Source organism: Arachis hypogaea, chromosome 15 (genome assembly GCF_003086295.3).
Source record: "Arachis hypogaea cultivar Tifrunner chromosome 15, arahy.Tifrunner.gnm2.J5K5, whole genome shotgun sequence".
NCBI lineage: Eukaryota > Viridiplantae > Streptophyta > Magnoliopsida > Fabales > Fabaceae > Arachis > Arachis hypogaea.
The window spans coordinates 134,226,421-134,246,818 of NC_092050.1; the positions used below are offsets into that span (position 1 = coordinate 134,226,421).

Sequence of the window (20,398 nt, forward strand, 5' to 3'; positions counted from 1 at the left end):
ACAATTGGGGTACACAGACAACCACATATCTGCTACTATTAGACATTTTTGCCTATTTTTGGGAAGAAAAATGGAGGAGAAGAAGCTATGAAATGTAAGTCGAGAATGCCAAGAGTTGCACACCTTTTTATAGCTGTTAGAAGTTTATCTTACTGTATTTCGTTTATACTGTAAACGAGATATACACGTATCACGCGCATTGTCTTATCTCGTTTACAGTGTAAACGAGATAAGTAATCTTACGTAATTTCGTAATAATTTTTAAAATTATTTATTTCAACAAATAAAATAATTTTTAATTTATTTAAATAAAAAATCTTTAAATTGTGTCTTTGAATGAAAAATATAAATAGAATAAATATAGAACTTTATTTGGTTGTAAAAGTAACAAGGAAATGCAAAATATTTTTTTAATTTTATATTTTCTACAAGTTTAGAGTTTAGAGATTAAAATGTGTACTTTATCTCTGTATTTCGATTATTACGTTTATATATACAATTGGATGTATAAAAAAAAATAAAAAATTAATAATATATTATCCTTTTATATATTATTCTTTGTAGAAAGAGTTTTGCTTGTACAGGCGAATAAATGATATTAGAATTACTAGTACGTACACTTAAATTAATAAAAATTTTAAGATTTATGAAAAAAGAAAAAAAAGATTTATTTTAAACCTATCTTAACTTATTTTTAAAATTTTATAAATGACAATGATTTATATATGTGCTTTTAAGAATTAATTTAATTCTGTATAAAATGATAACATGTGGTATGATATTTTATATTATTGATATGATATATCAATCAATTATTTTATAACATGTGTCATTAATTTATTATCTTATCATATCATATGATATCTAAAATTAAAACATAGAATTCTTTTAAAATTAAATTAATTTATTTTATAATATTTTAGAGATTATTTTTAGAATAAACTATTAAATTGATTAAAAAAATTTTCAAATAAAATACTTCCGTCCTTAATGAGGATAAAAGCACAAAAGATCACAAAACTTAGCCTTCAAGTTACTGACTACTTGTATAGAAGCCAAGTTAGTTATTCTGTTAAGATTGTAACAACTTTGTAATAGTTTTTTCCTCCTTTTCTTGTATCCTCTCTTTACTATATATAGTTGTGTCTAATGTAGTGCAATAATAATAAGAACTATTCAGTCTTTGCTTTTATTACTCTTTCTCTGTTTTCATGCTTTACATTCATTGCACTGATTCTCTCATGGTATTATAGAGCCATTCGATCTATGGTGTAATCATCTCTATTCAATCCAATACTTCTTCTTCTTTATCCATTCTTGATAAACTAACAAATGATAATCATTAAAGATGACAACAACCACTACAAAAAAAAGACATAAAATAGTATTAATATTACGGCGATTTTGTAAAACTGTTGTAATATCTGGATATTATGACATTTTTTATTATTGTCATAATTGAATTGCATTTAATGGTGGTTTTTGTTAATTCTGATAGTTTTAAAATGCCATTATCACTGCTATATAAAAAAAAGTTAACCCTAATCAAATTCTCATTTTCCATTGAAACACAAAGGTTGAATCGTTGCCACAGTGATTTTTTCTGTGACGATCTCCTTTGACCAATCTCCTCCGACAATGACATCCTTTAACCGATCTCCTCCGGCGATGACCTCCTCCAACGACGATCTCATTCAGCGACATCTTCCTCAGCGCTGATCTTCTCTGGTGACCTCTCCTCCAATGACAATCTCCTCCTGCGACGGTCTCCTCCGGCAACATCTCCTATTGCGATGATCTCCTCTGGTGGCATTCTCCTATGCCGGCAATCTCGCCCATCTAGTTACTGTGCTCTGAGATTCTCCTCCCACAAGCTCGCGAGGTAGGTTTTTTTCCTCTTTTTCTTTGTTCTCTTGAAAATATTTTACTCTAATTCCTTCGATCTCTTGAATTATTGATCCAAAATTTCAGAATACATGACAAATTTTGCGAAATGGCAACTACAACTACTAAAACTATAGGAGCTAAGGTTTCTGAAGAAGGGATCGTTGAAACATTTCATAATAATGATGATGAAATCATGATTTAATGATAAAGTAAAATTAAATTGAAAAGTAGTAACTCTAGGAATTCTTTTGTGGCTTGAACTTTGGATTAATGTTTCTTTTTGTAATTGATTTTGATTGACATCTGATAGGAACATATAGGCTTAACAAACTGAGCAGTTTTTCATATGTATGAAACCTTTGAATAAATGTGCAGATCAAGTGAAGAGTTGAAATCACAAGACATAGAGGAATCATCCTTAGGATATTCTAAATGCGTTTAACTAACTGCGGTTTCATTTCTACCTTTCAAGGTATGATTTTGCTAATTATCATTCTCTTCTAGCTTTTATCTGAATAAAACTACGCTTTGGATTACCGTTTAGAAGTTACCAATCAATTGCTTTACTTTTTGCCGATACCGTACTCTTTTAGATGATGAACGCTAGTTACATGTTAGTTACAGCACGCACATGAATTTAGTAGCGTTGATTTGGTTTGCAATTTTTCATGAACCTCGGTGGATTAATTGGCAGGCGAGTGGTGCTATCAAGAATTGTATGGACTCGATTCATGTGAAGTTAGTTGTGTTCATATATTAGTCTTCTTTAACAGGGCAACCTGAATTGGGATGGCTATTGTTCTTGTGGACGTGGAAAATTAAAAAATTGTGATGTGTTAATTTCTTTCATTCATATGTTCATGATCAAGCAAAATATATTTTCATGACAACACAACAAGGTAGGAATTGAGCACATCGAATATCAATACACGTTTTAGGAACAAAAGCAAGTGAAACGAATAAAGTTTCTCAATCTCAATTCTTTCACAGGAAAATAAAGGTTTAAATTCCATCTATTGAATTGAGCAAGTCAAATTGAAATATAGCTATTTACTTGCTGTTGATATACAGAGTTTATGTGCCTTCAGTTCTTCTATTGGAGCACTATTATGATTCTCCATTAGTGTTATCTTTGTTCACCTTATAGGCCCTATGGTTAGCTCTTGCAACCTTTTATTTTTTAAAAATCAAATGCACAGTTTTTTCTTGTCTTTTGTGCACTTCGTCACTTATATTGTATTATGATCTTTCTTCATAGGGAGTGTTTGGTTTGATGACTATCCCATTTGGACTTCTAATCTTGCTTGGTTTTCTACTTGACAAACCCCATACGCATGACTTTTCCTACAGACAGGTAAAACATATTTCTATGTCTAAACTTCATTGCAAAAGTAACTTTGAGTCTTTAGTTTTCAATCATTGATTGACAAGTTTAATTTTAATCAATAGGCTTGCTTCAGGAGCTCGGGTTATAATTGAATCTAAACCATCTTGCCACACAGCATCTAGCTCTTAAAACCTTTTATTTTAGAGGTTAGGCCACTAGTAAATACAATATATATAGGTATAGGTATATAGGTACACATGAAATTTGTAAATCTAAAAAATGAAGACATGTTGTGACATATAATAGTGTAAGAACTCAGAGTCTGGTATCATATAGTATTGTTACATTGTATAAGATTTTTTCACAAATTTAAGAATAGGTGGATTTTGTTGAGGTTTTGTCATAAATTTGTGATTGTGAACCAGTTCATTTGTCTGATAAATTTTCAGTTAGTTAGCAAGGAACTCGAAGAATTCTTGAGGCTTGAAAAAAAAAAGGTATGCAAATTATTATAGAATTCTTCCGTCGACACTTCTCTCTGGTGGGACTTATTCACTCTCTTCTTCACTCAGCTCGAAAACTTATCCCCCTCCTCAGATCTTCCACCAAATTTGGTACAACTTCATATATATATATATATATATATATATATATATATATATATCTCCCTCTCTCTCCAGTTTGCATGTATAAATTTGTGCTTTTACCTCAATTATTCATTCTGCCTTTTTTTGGTATAATTTAGGTAAAGAAATTGAAGGAAAACCATTCGTGGTTCGTTGATTTGCTCTTGCGCTTCAAGCCACCAAGTCAGAAGCCAAAGGAAGCTTTGAACTCGAAGAAGCTGAAAATTGGATTTCACAAGCTCACAGTTAAACCTGAGCTCAAAGATAAAGCTCTTCAGATTAACTCCTACTTGGTGAGTTGCTTTCTTGCTTGCTTATGTTATCATCATTGCGTTATAGTTTTGGTTTCGATTATTAGTTATGATATGGAGTATCTGAATTGCTTATAGGCAAGTTCAATTATTTTTTGGAATTGTAACTTTGAAACATCATGGCAAGTAATGCTGTTCTGACTTCTAAGATTTCGGTGCTGCTGGATGGACAAGTTTTTGGTGTTTCCTAATGCACCTCTGTTTTTTGTTTTAGCTACTAGATGAGGTTCAATCATACATACTTATAGAAAGGTCCATTAAAAATAACAGTGTGGCTCCTAGTTTGATGTTTTCAGAGTTTCTTCACATGGTTAGTGTCATTTAGTCCCCTACCTACCATCCTTTATAACATAGATGTAGTTAGATGCTGACTTTGACAGTGGCCAATTGTTGCGCAATTAACTTTATTAAATTGTGTGAAGTCATAAGCGGAAGGATTCTCTAAAATTACTTTTTTGTTTGGCTATTGTGTAATAATTGATTTTTTTTTATCATGGTTGTTGTTGTTTTATAAACTGAAGATACCAGGTTCGGTTTCCCACAGTAGCCATTTTGGAATTATTTTTAAAGACTAGCATATATGACATGATTTAACTGATTGAATCAAACCAGTTCGCTCGTACTCAACCTTGTCGGATTTAATATCTATAGTAATATATAAGTATCAATATGGAAAATAATAGAGTGTTGAGAAGAATTGGTGATGACAAAACCCAATTCCTAAATGTATTGATAGAATTAGGGGTGTTCATGGGCCGGGTGAAACCGGGTTTGATGTGACCCAGACCCGACCCGAAAATATATACCGGACCTATTTGTTAGACTCGAACCCGGCCCTAAACCCGATGAAACCTACACACTTTCGGGCCACGATTATACCGGGTAAAAATCGGATGAAAACCGGGCCGTTAGCATTACCTTTTTATAAGTTAGCATGTGAAAATATCCAAATGTCTAAGACTCCAACCATTATTTGACATGGTAAAATTCACTTAGAAAAATATAATAAGAACCAACCCTTCCCTAAAATTAAAGCATAACCACAATCAGTACTAATATTATCTAATAACACTAAATATTTAAATCAATACAAATAACACAATATTATGCATTAGTCTAAAGTCTTATGCATTTTAAATATAAAGCATTAACTATAGTCTTATAATGACTAATAACACAAAATATTAAGATTTACAGTACTTAAATTTCACATAAGAATAGCCATCATCCATCACTAATAACACAAAATATTAATTGTGTATGATGACCGGGCCACCGGACCGAGTTCGGATGACCCGAGCTATGGCCCGGACCTGACTCGAAATAATGATCGGGTCTATCTTTGAGACCCTTACCCGAACCTAGACCCGATGAAATCACACCAAATTAGCCCCTAAAAAGTTCAGGACTAGGCCGAGTCTTCGGACCGGGCCATGAACACCCCTAGATAGAATAATAGAATATGTAACCATAGGAAGATTATAAATAGGAGCAGATAAAGAATCTAAATTTGTCAATTAGTTCAACTACCAGAGTGAATAATTACTACTATTTGTACTTTTCATTTCAAGCAGATGGCAAAATTTTGGTGGAAGATATTTTGAAATTGAGCAGCCAGAAAGAAGATTCACAGGAAGAAACAAGATCATGATATTATGTTATTCTTACTTTCAAGGTATTAGCCAAGCAAGTTACCTCGTTTTATAGATGAGATGTATGTGACACACTGCTAGAAATTGGAGCCAATCTAAATGAAGACATTTAGAATTAAAAAATTATGCTATAGTTGATACTTTATTTGTATTGGAGTTATTACTTTTAATTTTCAATACTAAAAAAATTATATATTATGTTTACTACTTTATTTATGAATTACGTAATATTTTATTTATGGATTATGATTTTTTGCTATTGTGAAATTTTAAACAAAAATTATTTGTTTAACACGGTAAAAACGACGGTTAAAACTACTTTTCTAAACGATAAAAATGTCACTTTTATCCAGTAAAAATGGTGGCTTGTAACTGCCATTTTAAACAACATGAAATGTCATTTTAATAGGTAAAAAAAACGGTTTCAAACACCATTTTAACCAATAAAAATGCCACTATCCGGGTAAAAACGGCGGTTCAAAATATCGTTTTAACCAACTAAAAATGCCGTTTTAACTTGGTAAAAACGGCGGTTTTAAATGCCATTTTAACCAACCAAAAACGCCACTCTGCTAAGGTAAAAATGCTAGTTCATAAATATCATTTTAACCAACCAAAAAATGTCATTTTGTTTGGAAATAATGGCGGTTTGAACCGCTATTTTAACCTATCCAAAAACTGCCATTTTAACCCAGGGAATTGTTGCAATTTTTTTAAAACCGCCGTAATAACTAGAATGGCGCCCAGAATTACGTCACTTTCTAAAATCGTCATTCCTGGTAATAATGACGGTTCAAACCACCGTAAATACCCAAAAATACCGCCGTTTTAACTAGAATTTATTGTAGTAAACTCGCGTTATATGTAATTAATGCAAATGATTTGGGAGATCATATCATTAAAGATAAGATCCCTCCTCAATTTGAATCTGAAGAATCCAAAGCTGCAGGCAGAAAATCATCAACTTACAAGGTATGGAAACTCAAAAATCATGCTTTAATGGCTTGACTTCTTACAGCAATTGATGAATCATTCAAGAATCGTATGCTTGATTGTAAATTTGTTTATCAAGTTTGGGAGATCATTCAAGATTATTTTTCTCAAATCTGTTAAAAACAAGGGTCTTTGAGCTGCTAATTATCTTCAACAAATTCTTAAGATTGTTTATTCTTTTGCTAGAATTGGATATACCTTGTCTCTTAATGATCACAATTCAGCTATTACCGATGGCCATTTTGAGGATTATGCAATGTTCATATCTTCAGTAATGACAAAATCTGAAAACGTCTCTCTTATTGAGGCTGAATCTTTGCTTTAATTTTATCCCATGAGAATATGTTTGATCATTTCTAAAAAAATGAGCTTAGTCCTTTGGTTCAAGCAAATTATGCACAGAGAACACAATTTGGAAGGGAAAATTTTCGTGGAAACTCAAATTCTAGAAGAGGCAAAGGTGCAAGATTATTTAGAAGTGAACGTTCTTCTTCTCAAGATAATCGCCCTCTCTGCCAAGTCTGTTCTAAACGTGGACACATTGTTCTAAATTTCTTTCATCAATTTGATTAAGTATACTAATCAACCACATTCAATTCGATAGTATCTCAGGCTTCTATACTACCTCCTCCTCCATCATACCATACACTACATGCCTATCTCACTACACCATCTTTAGTTTCTGATCCTGCATAGTTTCTTGACACCAGTGGCCGGTGCTAGTCACTATGTCACATCTGATTCCAACAATTTTTTGACATTCAATGAGTATGCTAGACCTGATCAGATTGTGTTAGGTAATGGACAAGGTATTGACATAACTCGTATTGGCAAATTTTTTCTTGTTTCTTTAGATACAAAAAAGAATATCTCTTAGATTAACTCTTGCATTCACCAAAAATCACACAAAATTTGGTAAGCGTGCAGTGATTTGCACAAGACAATAATTGCTATTTCCAATTTCATGCTGTCAAGTGGTGTTATTTGTTAGAATACTTATCAGGTTCTACTTCAAGGAGCACCTAAGAGTAAAATTTATGCTTTCAAGAATGTTACAATTTCTAATTCTGATTTGCTTGTTGATTCTAATATAGTTAGATGCTTTAATGCTTCTTGTACTAATAATTACCATCTATGGAACAAATGGTTAGGACATCCAAATTCTAAAATTGTTATGATGGTTATGCAAAATTGTAATATTCCAACTCCACCTTTATAATCAATAAAAGAACCTTTGTGTGAATCTTATTGTTTAGTAAAGATGCATTATTTTTCCTTTCAATTAGATGTTTTTAGTTTCATGCACCATTAGATATGATCTATATTGACATTTGAGGTTCTTCACCAATTTCTTCTTTTCATAGATTTCACTATTATATTTCCTTCGTAAATGCCTTTACATATTTCACTTCAATTTTTTTGTTAACAACCAAATCATAAGCTCTTCAAGCTTTTATACAATTTAAGAACCAAATAGAAAACCATACTGGAAGAAAAATTAAAACTGTGCAGTCATGGCAGAGAATTTTTGTCAAAAACCTCCACTCAGTTCTTGGCAACACATGGAATATCTCATCACTTCTCTTGTTCCTACCCATTAACAAAATGGGAGGCCAGACTACAAACATCGCCATATCACAGAAATTGGTATGACAATATTTGCAAATGTATCAATTCCTCTTTTACACCGGGATGATGTCTTCCTTTTTGTAGTCTATCTAATCAATAGATTACCTTTTATACACATTGGCCATCATTCTCTATATGAGTTATTCCATAATCATTCTCCACACTACAATTTTTTGAAGATATTTGAATGTGCATGCTATCCATGCATGAAACCATACCATTTTCATAAATTTGATTATAAGTCAACACCTTCTATTGGTCTTGATAATGCATCCAATCACATGGGGTACAAGTGTCTTACCTCATCTGATTAGAGAGTAATATTTAGGCATATTATTTTTGATGAATAAAGATTTTTATATAATAAACTCTTTCATTCAAAATCTGCTTCACCTTCACCCTCTGATAAATTGTCCTTTCCTTATACTTCTTTTATCATTTTCTTTCATCTTTTACCCTCTACTTCTTTTTCTAATTATGTTTTTTCTGCTATCTCTCCCAACATTAATCAAAATCAAACTCCACAATCCTCCTCCCATTCTAAATTCCAATTCTTCTATACCACCAACTTCATCTCAGCAACAAGATTCACTATCTTCTACTCTCACTACCTCCTCTCCACTACTTCCTCATCTTCTATATCCCTAAGTTTTGATTTGTTTCAATTTTGCCATCAAATTTTCAATTTGCATCAATTTTATCCTTATTGTTAATTTTTTATAATTAATATTTTTCTTTCCAATTATACCCCTCAATCCCCATCGTCATCATCTCTCTCTCTCTCTCTCTCTCCATCCTCACCATCATCTCCACCAGCATCATCATCGAGCAACCACTATCAACCTCCTTCTCCATCATCATTGGCCATACCCCTTTTTTTTTTCTCCTTCTTTCTCCTCCGACTCTCCATCACCACCATCTCCATCGGGCTCCATTCTTGACGATGACCAATCTTTTTCTTCTTCTTTACACAATTCCAGCACCACTGAAGCCATCTCTCTCCTCCTTTGAAGCACTACCAAATATTCGTATCCAAGAACAATATTTATATCACAATCAACTCCAAAATTTTTTAAGATAATCCAAAGACCTAGCCAATAAACACAAAAAATACATCTCAAACTACATCAAAATCAACCCAAGATTTCATCCACTCCCATTTCGAGACTTTGAACTATCTCTTCACAAACAAAACATAATAGTATCAATAACAACAATAACAATTATATATCTGCAATAGACATATTTCAGATTCACATCCTATATTGAGTTTTCAGGAAACTAAAAAATAAAAAAATTGCATACCCCTAACTTCTGAGAAACCTCCGCTGCTGCGTGGTGTCACAAATACCCAACAATGACACCAAGCTCACTCTCTTAATCCGCAAAGGCTGTCCCTTTCTCGTTAGCTGCCACCGCCTTCTTCTCGCCCTCTTCGGCTCCCTACAATTGTTGCCGCCGCCGCTGCCGATAGTGGTTGCTCGATTTTGACGGTGGTAGAGATAATGGTGAGGACGGAGAGAGAGAGATGATGATGATGGTGGTCGAGATGATGGTGAGGACAGAGATGATGATGCTGGTGGAGAGAGAGTGGTGCCGTAAATACCCAACTCCCATTAGTTGTCGCCGCCTTCTTCTCGCCCTCTTCGGCTCCCTGCAGTTGCCGCCACCGTTGCCGATAGTGGTTACTCGATGATTATGGAGAGAGAGAGAGAGAGAGAGAGAGAGAGAGAGATATGATGATGATGATGATGATGATGATGATGATAGATTGATGGGGATATGAGGGGGTATAACTAGAAAGAAAAATATTAATTATCAAAAAATTAACAATAAGGATAGCAAATCAAAAATTTGATGGACAAAATTGAAACATATAAAAACTTAGGAATATTTTTGAAACTTTTAGCAAACATTAAGGACAAAAAGTATAATTTACCCTTTAATTAAAGACTTTATTATATTAACCCTTTAATATAATAACAATAACAAATTATTTGACACATAATTGATTGGATTGTAGTCATACTACTTATTCTCAACAATATCTAGGCATATTATTTTTTATGAATCTAGATTTTCATACAATGAACTCTTTCATTCAAAATCTGCTTCACCTCCACCTTCTTATAAATTGTCTTTTCCTCATACTTCTTTTATCATTTTCTTTCATCTCTCTTCCCTCTACTCCCTTTTCTAATTCTATTTTACCTGCTTTCTCTCCCAACATCAATCAAAATCAAACTCCACAACCCTCCTCTCATTCTAAATTCCAATTTTTCTATACCACTAATTTCATCTCAGCAAAAAGATTTACCACCTTTTATTCTCACTACCTCCTCTCCACACCCAATTACACAAAGATAATATTTCTATTATTCTATATTTGGAATTTAAATTCAATTTGGAGACATACCACCATCACTCTCTACAACTAATCTACATCCTGTGCAGACTAATACAAAGTTAAAAATTTAAAAATAAAAAATCTTACATACCGTAACATCTTTAATTTTGGATTTAGTAATCCCTACATCCTTTTATCAAGCATTATCATGTCCGCATTGATTTCAAGCCATGGTTAAAGAGTTAAATGCTCTCTAAAAGACAAAGACCTGGACTCTAACTACTCTTGTTCCGAATCAAAAAATCATTGGTTGTAGGTGGATTTATGCTATTAAGAGGCATCCAAATGGTAATATTTTAAAATATAAAAACCTCGCTTTGTTGCAGAGGGTAATCATCAGATTGAAAGAGTTGATTATAACCAAGTTTTTGGACTTATAATTAAGCATGCAACTATTAGAATCATTTTAACTCTTACATTGTATTTTGGTTGATATATAAGGCACTTCGATTTCAATAATGTATTTTTAAATGGGTAATTAAGTGAAGGTGAAGTCTATGGTGTAGATGCCAAAAGACATCTATACATATAGAAATAGCGTGTTTTGGTTTTATGAGTGATATTTGGTGTCTGCAACTTATGCTGTCTTTCATACTGTGCAGTAAAAATACTGCAATCTTTAGAATTTGTCTATTTAAATGTAACATTAATTATGTTATTAAAATTTTAATGAAATTCAAATTTTAGCATTGTTCTGAAAATCGGACCGGACTGGCCGGTTTGACCAGATTAACCAGAAATCGGTCATCTGGCCAGTTCGGTTGACCCCCAAAATTTTTCTGCAAAAAACCGGTTAAACCGGTGGTTAACCGGTAGACCGGATGAACCGAGCAGGTTTTTTGAAGTTCCGGTTTTTTAAAATAGCCCAAAATGGCGTCGTTTTGTGACGCCAAAAAAAAAAAAAAAAAACAAAACCCACGACCCACTAACCTAACCCACCCCCAAATCATTCAGCACTCAGTTGTCACGACACGCCTCCCTCAACCCTACTTTCCTTTTCCTCCAACGAGCAGAGGGACTCCACCATCCACACCACAATCGACGCTGGCAGTAAGCCAGTGACCACCAGCGGTTGCCACCCTCGTGGTTTGAAGCGTCTAGCATCATCGTCGTTTGGTCTTTAGAAGAACACACATGACACACCCCACAACACCGCTGTTAGCAGTGTCGTCGTCTTAAACTCTGAACACTGAAGCTTTTGGTGTCCCCGTCGTCGGCTTGTCGTCAACATCGTGGTCGACTAGTCGGGCATCTGTTCTGCTGCCGTAAATCGCAGTGAGTTCTTGGGTTTTTCAATTAGTTGTTTTTATTTGGTTTTAATTAGCTGTATGAATTGCTGGTTGCTGTAGTGAGGAATTTAGTTCAGATTTAAGTTCAGTTAATTTTTTTATTTTGTTAATTATATGAATTGATGGCTTGATGCAGAGTTCTTATTCTTCTTTTCAATTTTTTTATTTTGTTAATTATATGAACTAATTGTTATGTAATTCTGAATTTTACTGAATATAAATTTGATATAAGTTCAATTTTGGAACTCTGGATTTTGAATTTTGCTGAGTATAATTTTTTATTTTGAATGCTGGATGAATTGATATAATCTTCTGGGTTCTGAATTGTTATCATTTTGAATTTCGCTATAATTGTTGGATGTAATTTGTAATTTGGATTTTTAGATTTTGGATTTGGATTCGCTTCTGAAGCCATGACAAATCCCTCGCCCAATTTAATCAATCATGGCATTCACGGACATGTTCCTGCATTGAAGTATTTTTTCTTTTGTTAATCTCTCTGTATGTTGTGTTCTCTTTGGTTAGATAAAGTCACTCTTGGTATGGAAATGTAGTTTAGAGGGTTTTATTTTTATTGGTATCATTTGTTTCTAAATAATGGAGAGACACTGTCTTAATTATTATGAATGTATTATCTCTATTAGTGTGTTTTTACTGAGCATCTTAATGTATCCAGTGTTAGTATTTTTAAGAAAACTGTTAATGTCTAATTTTGAGGTATAACACCTTTTAGTCTCATGTTGAGGTATAACTTCAAAATTATTTTTATATTAAAATTTTTAGATTTAAAAATTATTAAATTTAAATATTAAAAATTATATATTAAATTTTTAATAATTTTATTTACATTTAATTAAATCGGTTGAATTCCGGTTGAACACCGATCGAATCACTGAATCAGTGAACCAATTACCTCATCGGTTTATTGACCGGTCCGGTTCTCGCAACCTTGAATTTTAGTATACATTGGGCCAAATAGAATCTTTTTTAAACGATGGAATATTTTATTCGACTCAATGCTGAAATTCCGAATCCTATTGCTATACAAATATATATTTATTAATTTGGTGAGTAATTAAAATATATGATTTATATAGTTTGAACTTTTTAAGTTTTACAAAATATATATAGTTTGTAAATATCCTTTTATTTTACTTTTACAAGGTAAAAATTAATTTTATTGAAGGTTAAAATATATTTGGTAATTTAATCAATATTTATATATTAACTAATATTTACATTATTATTATTATACAATTTTATTAGTATTCAATTATAAAGAATTAAGAGTATATTACTTTAGGATAAAGCTCAAATTTAAAATGCGATAAAATATTTAATTGTTAAACATATATTTTGTAATAGATTTATTGATACAGAACAGAACTCAAAATAAACAAAAGACAAGAATTGAAATTGAATAAAAAGATATATTAAAATTGAAATAGAAAACAAAGGATAAATATAAAACCCAATCTAATAACTAAATAAACAAAATCAAAATACATTAAATTAAATTGAACATTCAAAAAATATAAACTAATAACTTTTAAATAATACTTGAACTTTTTATGTTATAAATATTTAAAGCGTATCTGATTTTAATATAATTTTTTGTAAATATGATTAGAAAAATAAAATTTTTTACCTTTAAAATTTAGTAACTTTATGACCATTTTATATTTCTTGAAAGGAAAGGAGTCATGACATTATAAAGTCTATTTTTATAATCAGAAAAATAATTGTTAGATAAGTAAATTTGATAAAGAAACCAAATAATATGTTACATCATTTTATTTTGCACTTTATACTATTACTGTGCATAGTTAGAAAAAAGAAAAACAGAGAAAGCTATGCTTATTTATTAGCCCAACTGAAAATTGTTCAATTTTTTATTCGGTCTATTATTATGTGACAAAAAAAATGAATATCATTAAAATTTAACAATATAATTAACATTATATTTAAATAGACAAAAGCTAAAAATTACAGTATTTTTATTGCACATCATAAAAGAGAACACTAATAGTAGATATCAAATCTCATTAATCCCAAAAAAAAAACGCCAAATATTACTTAGAAAAGTAAAACACATTACTTCTATATGTGTAGATGTCTTTTGGCATCTACACCATAGACTTCAACTTAACACTTTGTTTGGATTGAGGATGAAAAATGAGAGGAAAGAAAATAGAAAGAAAGAAAATGAAAGAAAAAGTTTATTTTTTTTATGTTGTTTGGATGAAGAGAAAATGAATGGAAAGAAAATAGAAGAAAATTTTTCTTTTGTTTGGATAGAAGAAAAAATAAGAAGAGAGAAAATCATAACCAAGTGAAATTACCTTAATACATTTTCTTATATTATATATAAATTATCTTATACCAATGTACTTAAATTATTTTTCTAATAAAAAAAAGTAATTGCAATTACATTTCAAAATTTTAACCTGTTATCTTTATTAACAATAATGTTTTTTTGAATTTATCCTTTTATGTTGTTTTTTAATGTCATAAATAAAAATATATATCATTCTTTTTAAATATATACAAATATAACAAAACGCAAAAACAAGTAACAATGACCAGGAAGATAGGTGTTCTCTTCTTTTGGAAAGATTAAAATTAGAGATTTTAATTTCTGTAATTGAAAGGATAAATTTATCTTTTTACTCATAATTTCCTTTCTATTTCAGTTTTCTGCCCAACTTTAACGTAAAAACTTTTAAGTGGATCCTATACATACTTTTCTATTTTCTCTTCATTTTTCCTTTTGATCCAAAAGAAGGAAAACTAAATTTTTTATCCGTTTTCTTTCCTATTTTCTTTTCTTCCAACTTTATCTCATCCAAATAAACTGTAAGTGAATTAATTTTGATGTAACAACCGGCTAAATTTAGTGAAGAAAATCTAGATCAAATTTGCAAATTAAATAAGAATTTGTATGGATTAAAATAAGGATCATATGCTTGGTTCTTAAAATTAGTATCTGTTTCATCTTCTTTTGGTTTTCAGAATCAGACCTCTCTTTGTTTTTTAAGAACAATGGTAAGTTTCAACTTTAAATTTTAGTGTACGCAGATATTAGAAATTATTTTTAATATAGAAATAGAGATAGTATTTTAGTTAAATATTGACATTTGAAGTGTATTATATTATTGTAGAAATTATTCAACACGTACTTCACATATTAGTCAAGATGTTGCCACATATTCAACATGTCCCTCGCGTATTGGTCAGGATATTGCCACGTGTCCAACATACCCTCACGTGTTGACTTCTTACCTACAAAATTCACCTACCTTAATTACATTAAATAATCTCATTTCTAACAAAAACACCAATATTTTTTTTATATAAAAAAAAAATCAACCGCTACCTAGATGACATATTGATCAAAGGTAAAGACCTTCTTGCTATTCAAAATATGATTACTGTTCCGTCTTTACTTTCATCTCTTTGTTTTCAGACAATTGATTCTCAGTCCTTAATAAATTTTTATTTTTTTAAAATTTTTGAGAATTATTTCTATCAAATAGATTTATTTATCTCTTATTTTAAAAAGGGATTAATTTATCTTAAAATATATTTTTTGAGATTTAATTGTCTTATAATAAAATTTGTTTTTAATTTTTTTTATCCAACACTTAGTTGAAAATTTGATTAAAAGCGACTCAAAAATCATTTGATTTAATCGAAAAAAATTCTTGAATATTTTTAAAAAATAAAAATATCTACTTTAAAATTTGTTAGTGACTCATGAGAATGTTTACTATTGTTATTAACCGATATTATCAATTAATAACCATCGTCAATCGTTTGTTGATTATCTTTCGACTTATCTATTTATTTATTTTTGGATTTTTTTTAAAAGAATAGAAGTGAGTGAGGCATGCCCTCTTCAAAATGTTGTTGAAGGACTACCAATGAAAAGGCATGAATCTCCGCTGTCCCTGCCATGCCTGACTCTTCTGAAAAACACTGACGACAACAAAACGTGAACAACAACAATATCAACATATTATCAACTACTCCCCCTGCCACGTTCATTCTGCGTTCCCTCTTTCACATAGCTAAAAAAGAAAGGAAGAAAAAAAAAAAAATTAAAATAGTAACAAACTCTTCCCGTCTTCCGGTCTTCCCCGTTCCACTTTCTCCCTAAACACCATTCACGTCCTCCTTTTCTTCTCTGGCTCGGCCACGGAGAGAACCAGACCGGTTCGGTTCGACTCGTCAGAAGGGGGATCCGGCTTTCTCCGCAGTTGACAATACGTAACGGCCTAACGGAAAACGGAAAAACTAAACAAACTATTTGCTTTTCTTTTCTCCTCGGGTGATGAGATGAGAGGGAGCTACTTTTTCAACCGTTGGATTGAGCAGAGGGTCCGCCTGCTCGCGATCTCAGCCGTTAAATCGTTCAAGATCAAGCTCCTCCTCTTCTTCTGCGTCGGGCTTACGCTAATCGCGTTTTCCACAAGTGCTTCCAGCTTCTTCCTTTGGAATAATCAAGCACCTGCTCCCTATTATGGCCCTGATTTCAGGTTCTAACTACAATACGCTTTTTTCCTTTTGATTACTTAATCCTATTTGTTAAATATGTTAATTGCTTAATATATGCTTGTTTTTTATTTTTATTTTTTTTTCAATTCAGGCCAACTTAATTGGAGAAATAAATTAAAATAAGAATAAAAATTGCTATGTTTATTGGTGAGAAATCTGTTTTTTATGAAAGTTTTTAAGTTTAATAATGAACGTGTAGAGTGTTAAAGTAACAATTATAGGCTTTCCTTAGAGGTTCTTAGCTTCCATAAAAATGTAAACAGATTCTACATTAAACGACCACTGAGGAACTTGTATTTTAGTACTTTGTTTGTTTCACAAGAGAGAGATCCATGTTAGATTCAAGTTCAAGCTGCTGGACGAAAAGCTATAGAAAATGACAAAAAGTTTTTTGTTTTTTTTTTTAAATTATGTTGAACATTTCTTATTTCTTATTAAACAACATCTAGCTTAACAGCTGCACTAATTCCATAAAAACGATTTCTTTTCAAGATAGTGAGTGGAAATGAACAGCTTTTATCTATGAGGTAGTACTTGATTGGATACCAGAAATCAAAATCATCTTAGGATTGGTGTTTTCATGTTGAACTTATTTTCTTAACTGGTGTTCTGAGATTATGCTGCTTGTAAACGTCAGCAAAGTGAATTTTAAGGCTTTTGTGTTGTGTTTTTGTTCAAAGGAAAGGGTACTCAATAGTGATGAACACATGGAAGAGATATGATCTTCTAAAGCAGTCCATCAAGCATTACTCATCGTGTCCTCGCCTTGATTCAGTGCATATTGTGTGGAGCGAACCAGATCCACCTTCGGATTCTCTTCTGAAATATCTATACCACGTGGTGAAGTCCGTGCCTAAAGATGGGCACCAAGTCAAATTGAAGTTTGACATCAACAAGGAGGATAGCTTGAACAACAGGTTCAAGGAAATTAAAGATCTAGAGTCCGATGCTGTCTTCTCAATTGATGATGATGTCATATTCCCTTGCTCTTCTGTGGAGTTTGCATTTGATGTTTGGCAAAGTGCACCTGATACAATGGTGGGGTTTGTACCTCGTGTCCATTGGGTTGATTACTCGGTATGGTTTATCTAACTTCACCCAATTCAAAATGTTTTTGATGATTTTGTTTCACTATATTTCTTTCTGTGCTTATACTTTTGTTGACCAACGACCAAGCCCATCCTCTTTTTATTGGAATTTTCATGCATTATTTCTTGTTCGTTGTTTTGCTCTTCATCGTTTGGAGTCTAATATGCAGTTTTTCAAACACACAGGAAGCAGTCTTTTGAAACATAAAGTGAAGCTCCATTCCAAATTTTTGCATGCCTATTAATTGCCATCAAGAGAGGCATAGTTTTTAAATCTTTAGTTAAGATATTCGAGCCTCACAAACTGAGGACTTTTTATATTGTTACTAGCGGCAATCTAATTCTAAGGGATGGGAAAGCTAATTAGCTGGACTTTAGTCAGAGAAGAAGGGATTTCATCACTCTATCTTATGTCCATCCTTGTAAAACCTGGTAGTTTTGTTTGTTGCACCTATAAACTTGACGTGAGCTTAAGATTAGTTGAAGGTTAATTCATAATTCTGCAGTTCCTTACACATTTACTTTATTAATATTTCTATGTAAAATATTAAAAACATCTTAAGCTAATCTTCTAGTTATTGAATGTGCTTGCAGAAAGGTGGCGGCTCCAAATTTAAATATGGTGGATGGTGGTCCGTGTGGTGGACGGGTACATACAGCATGGTGCTCTCCAAGGCAGCATTTTTTCACAAAAAGTACTTCATTCTCTACACAAATCAAATGCCAACGTCACTTAAAGAATATATAACTAAGAACAGGTTGTTCTTTTCAGCTAATCAATCATTCACTGCTTTCTTGTTTATGAAGTTTAAACATTCCATATTGTCGATTCCAACTTCTTTTAATGTTTTCTTAATACCCAGGAACTGTGAAGATATTGCAATGTCTTTCCTTGTTGCAAACGCAACTGGTGCACCCCCCATATGGGTTAAAGGTAATTGTTGAATACCTGAATGCATTTTATGCTTTTAATTAAAAAATACCAAATAATAATTACGTAGGAATTGGATAATTTATTTTATTTTTCCTTTTGCTTATTTTGTTCACATGGAAAGTTCCTTTCCCACACTAGCTCAATGTATATAATTCCCTTGTTCCAAGTGATTTGTCATTTAGCTAAAATTAGCCCATTTGCTTTAGGGAGTAATACTCATTGATTGCTAAAGCTACTTGTAATTCCTACCTTTGTCATGTTTATTTGGAGGTTGTTTCCATGTGTCTTGCATAACATGATAAAATGGTTTTTGATCTTGTCTGAATAAGAACAGATCTATACCCTTAAGCACTGCTAAACGGATGAAGCTGTGATGACTAGTAAAGGTTTTAAGTATAACTCACCTTGACTAACTGCACCTTCTTATCCTTGTCTCTTACTTCAAAGCTCTATCATATATTTCAACAATTTACAGTATTGATTCCTTTTTTGTCCTTTCTATCAAAGAATTCTGCAATGCACGGTTAGCCGTGGTAGTGCAACTTGCTTTGAAAGCAATGAAATTGCTTGTGTTTTGTTATCAATTGACATTTTTTATTCTCACTCAAGTCCTTCTGCTCAAGTACATTTCTGGGTTAATATGTACAATCTTCCGTTTCTTTTTATTTGTTACTGTCACTTACGATGTACCAAAAGGTGACAGTGACAAATACGAAAGAAGCGGAAAGAGTACCTGGTCGCCATGCTCCATCTAAGCCTTGTTTTAATGTTGTCCCTGATTCCAATGATCGTAACGCGTAGTGAACATTACTAATGCCCCTCTTGAACCATATTGTTTATACCACCTTAGTACACAAGTTTGTTAACTTAATCATTCTTTGTTACAGGAAAGATATTTGAGATTGGATCAACTGGAATCAGCAGTTTGGGAGGTCACAGTGAAAAAAGAAGTGAATGCGTCAACAGGTTTGCTTCTGTGTTTGGAAGGATGCCATTGGTGTCTACCTCAGTGAAGGCTGTTGATAGTCGCAATATTTGGTTTTGGTGAAGCTAGATTTTCATGTTATAGTTTTTATAGAAATTTCAATGTTAGCTAGTTGGGTTACTTGATTTCACTGTAGTTACAGAGCTGTATAATATTGTGAATCTTGCACACAATTCATGCACTTAGTAAGGATAGTTAGCAGATTCCTTAGATTGATTTCTTGTATTATTGTCTGTAATACAAGCACAACAGCATGGTGCTTTTCGTTCCGAAAGCAAAATATTATGAATTTGATTGTAAAATATAGAGGGGTATTACACCCTTAGCAAAAGATACTTCTCTTTTATATTTTTTGGTCGGGTTACTGTTCATCCTTGGAGCAAGGAGAAGTGAGCAATTTCATGTCATAGGTCTCATACACAAGTAAGAGGGAAGTAATTCTAGTCATATTTTCTAACTCGTAACAATATATCTTGTTTCATGGCTGGTTATGCTACTGTGAGGAAGAAAATTTTTTCCTCACTTGCTGAAATGTCATGGTTGTAGTGGAAGAGGACGCGTGTTGTGTTGGTTTCAATATAACCAGACAGCTGCTGTTGCATTTGCAAAGGTGCCAGAAACCATCGTTGTGGCTAATTAGGGTGACTTAGTGTGTATTTGAATTATCGTTTGTAAACAGAAATTTGTATAAAATTGATTTTGTAAATTTGATT

The 20,398-nt window shown here is 32.1% G+C and overlaps 2 protein-coding genes and 1 long non-coding RNA gene across 6 annotated transcripts; 2 read left to right on the plus strand and 1 right to left on the minus strand.

Annotated features, from left to right (window-relative positions):
* The first annotated feature begins 1,162 nt into the window (after positions 1-1,162).
* LOC112750780 (uncharacterized) lies at positions 1,163-6,007 on the plus strand. 4 transcript variants are annotated; one of them, XM_072216827.1, is made up of 7 exons: positions 1,163-1,882; positions 2,263-2,359; positions 3,146-3,241; positions 3,664-3,711; positions 3,787-3,828; positions 3,960-4,133; positions 5,726-6,007. In XM_072216827.1, exons 3-7 carry the CDS (start codon positions 3,161-3,163, stop codon positions 5,753-5,755), a joined length of 375 nt encoding a protein of 124 aa, XP_072072928.1. In that variant the 5' UTR covers positions 1,163-1,882; positions 2,263-2,359; positions 3,146-3,160; the 3' UTR covers positions 5,756-6,007. The 4 variants fall into 4 exon arrangements, with proteins under 4 accessions (XP_072072928.1, XP_072072930.1, XP_029149226.1 ...); XM_072216829.1 differs by lacking the exon at positions 3,787-3,828 and having other exon boundaries at positions 1,165-1,882; XM_029293393.2 differs by lacking the exons at positions 1,163-1,882; positions 2,263-2,359 and adding an exon at positions 2,907-3,042.
* Positions 6,008-8,136: 2,129 nt separating this feature from the next.
* On the minus strand, positions 8,137-10,259 carry LOC140178979 (uncharacterized). The gene is made up of 2 exons (XR_011872296.1): positions 9,731-10,259; positions 8,137-9,440 (listed from the first exon to the last, which is right to left on the minus strand). It is a non-coding gene; the product is annotated as an uncharacterized lncRNA (long non-coding RNA).
* A 5,734-nt stretch (positions 10,260-15,993) lies between these two features.
* LOC112750782 (glycosylinositol phosphorylceramide mannosyl transferase 1) lies at positions 15,994-20,016 on the plus strand. The gene is made up of 5 exons (XM_025799634.3): positions 15,994-16,659; positions 17,359-17,755; positions 18,361-18,524; positions 18,630-18,700; positions 19,588-20,016. Exons 1-5 carry the CDS (start codon positions 16,460-16,462, stop codon positions 19,746-19,748), a joined length of 993 nt encoding a protein of 330 aa, XP_025655419.1. The 5' UTR covers positions 15,994-16,459; the 3' UTR covers positions 19,749-20,016.
* The last annotated feature ends 382 nt before the right edge of the window (positions 20,017-20,398 follow it).

Bases quoted from the DNA above. Each gene is read 5' to 3' on its own strand.
- LOC112750782 (XM_025799634.3), top strand. From the start codon at position 16,460: ATGAGAGGGAGCTACTTTTTCAACCGTTGGATTGAGCAGAGGGTCCGC. The intron at 16,660-17,358 runs GTTCTAACTACA...TTTTGTTCAAAG, and splicing joins TATTATGGCCCTGATTTCAG to GAAAGGGTACTCAATAGTGA. The intron at 17,756-18,360 runs GTATGGTTTATC...ATGTGCTTGCAG, and splicing joins TCCATTGGGTTGATTACTCG to AAAGGTGGCGGCTCCAAATT.
- LOC112750780 (XM_029293393.2), top strand. The intron at 3,829-3,959 runs GTACAACTTCAT...GGTATAATTTAG, and splicing joins CAGATCTTCCACCAAATTTG to GTAAAGAAATTGAAGGAAAA. The intron at 4,134-5,725 runs GTGAGTTGCTTT...CATTTCAAGCAG, and splicing joins TTCAGATTAACTCCTACTTG to ATGGCAAAATTTTGGTGGAA.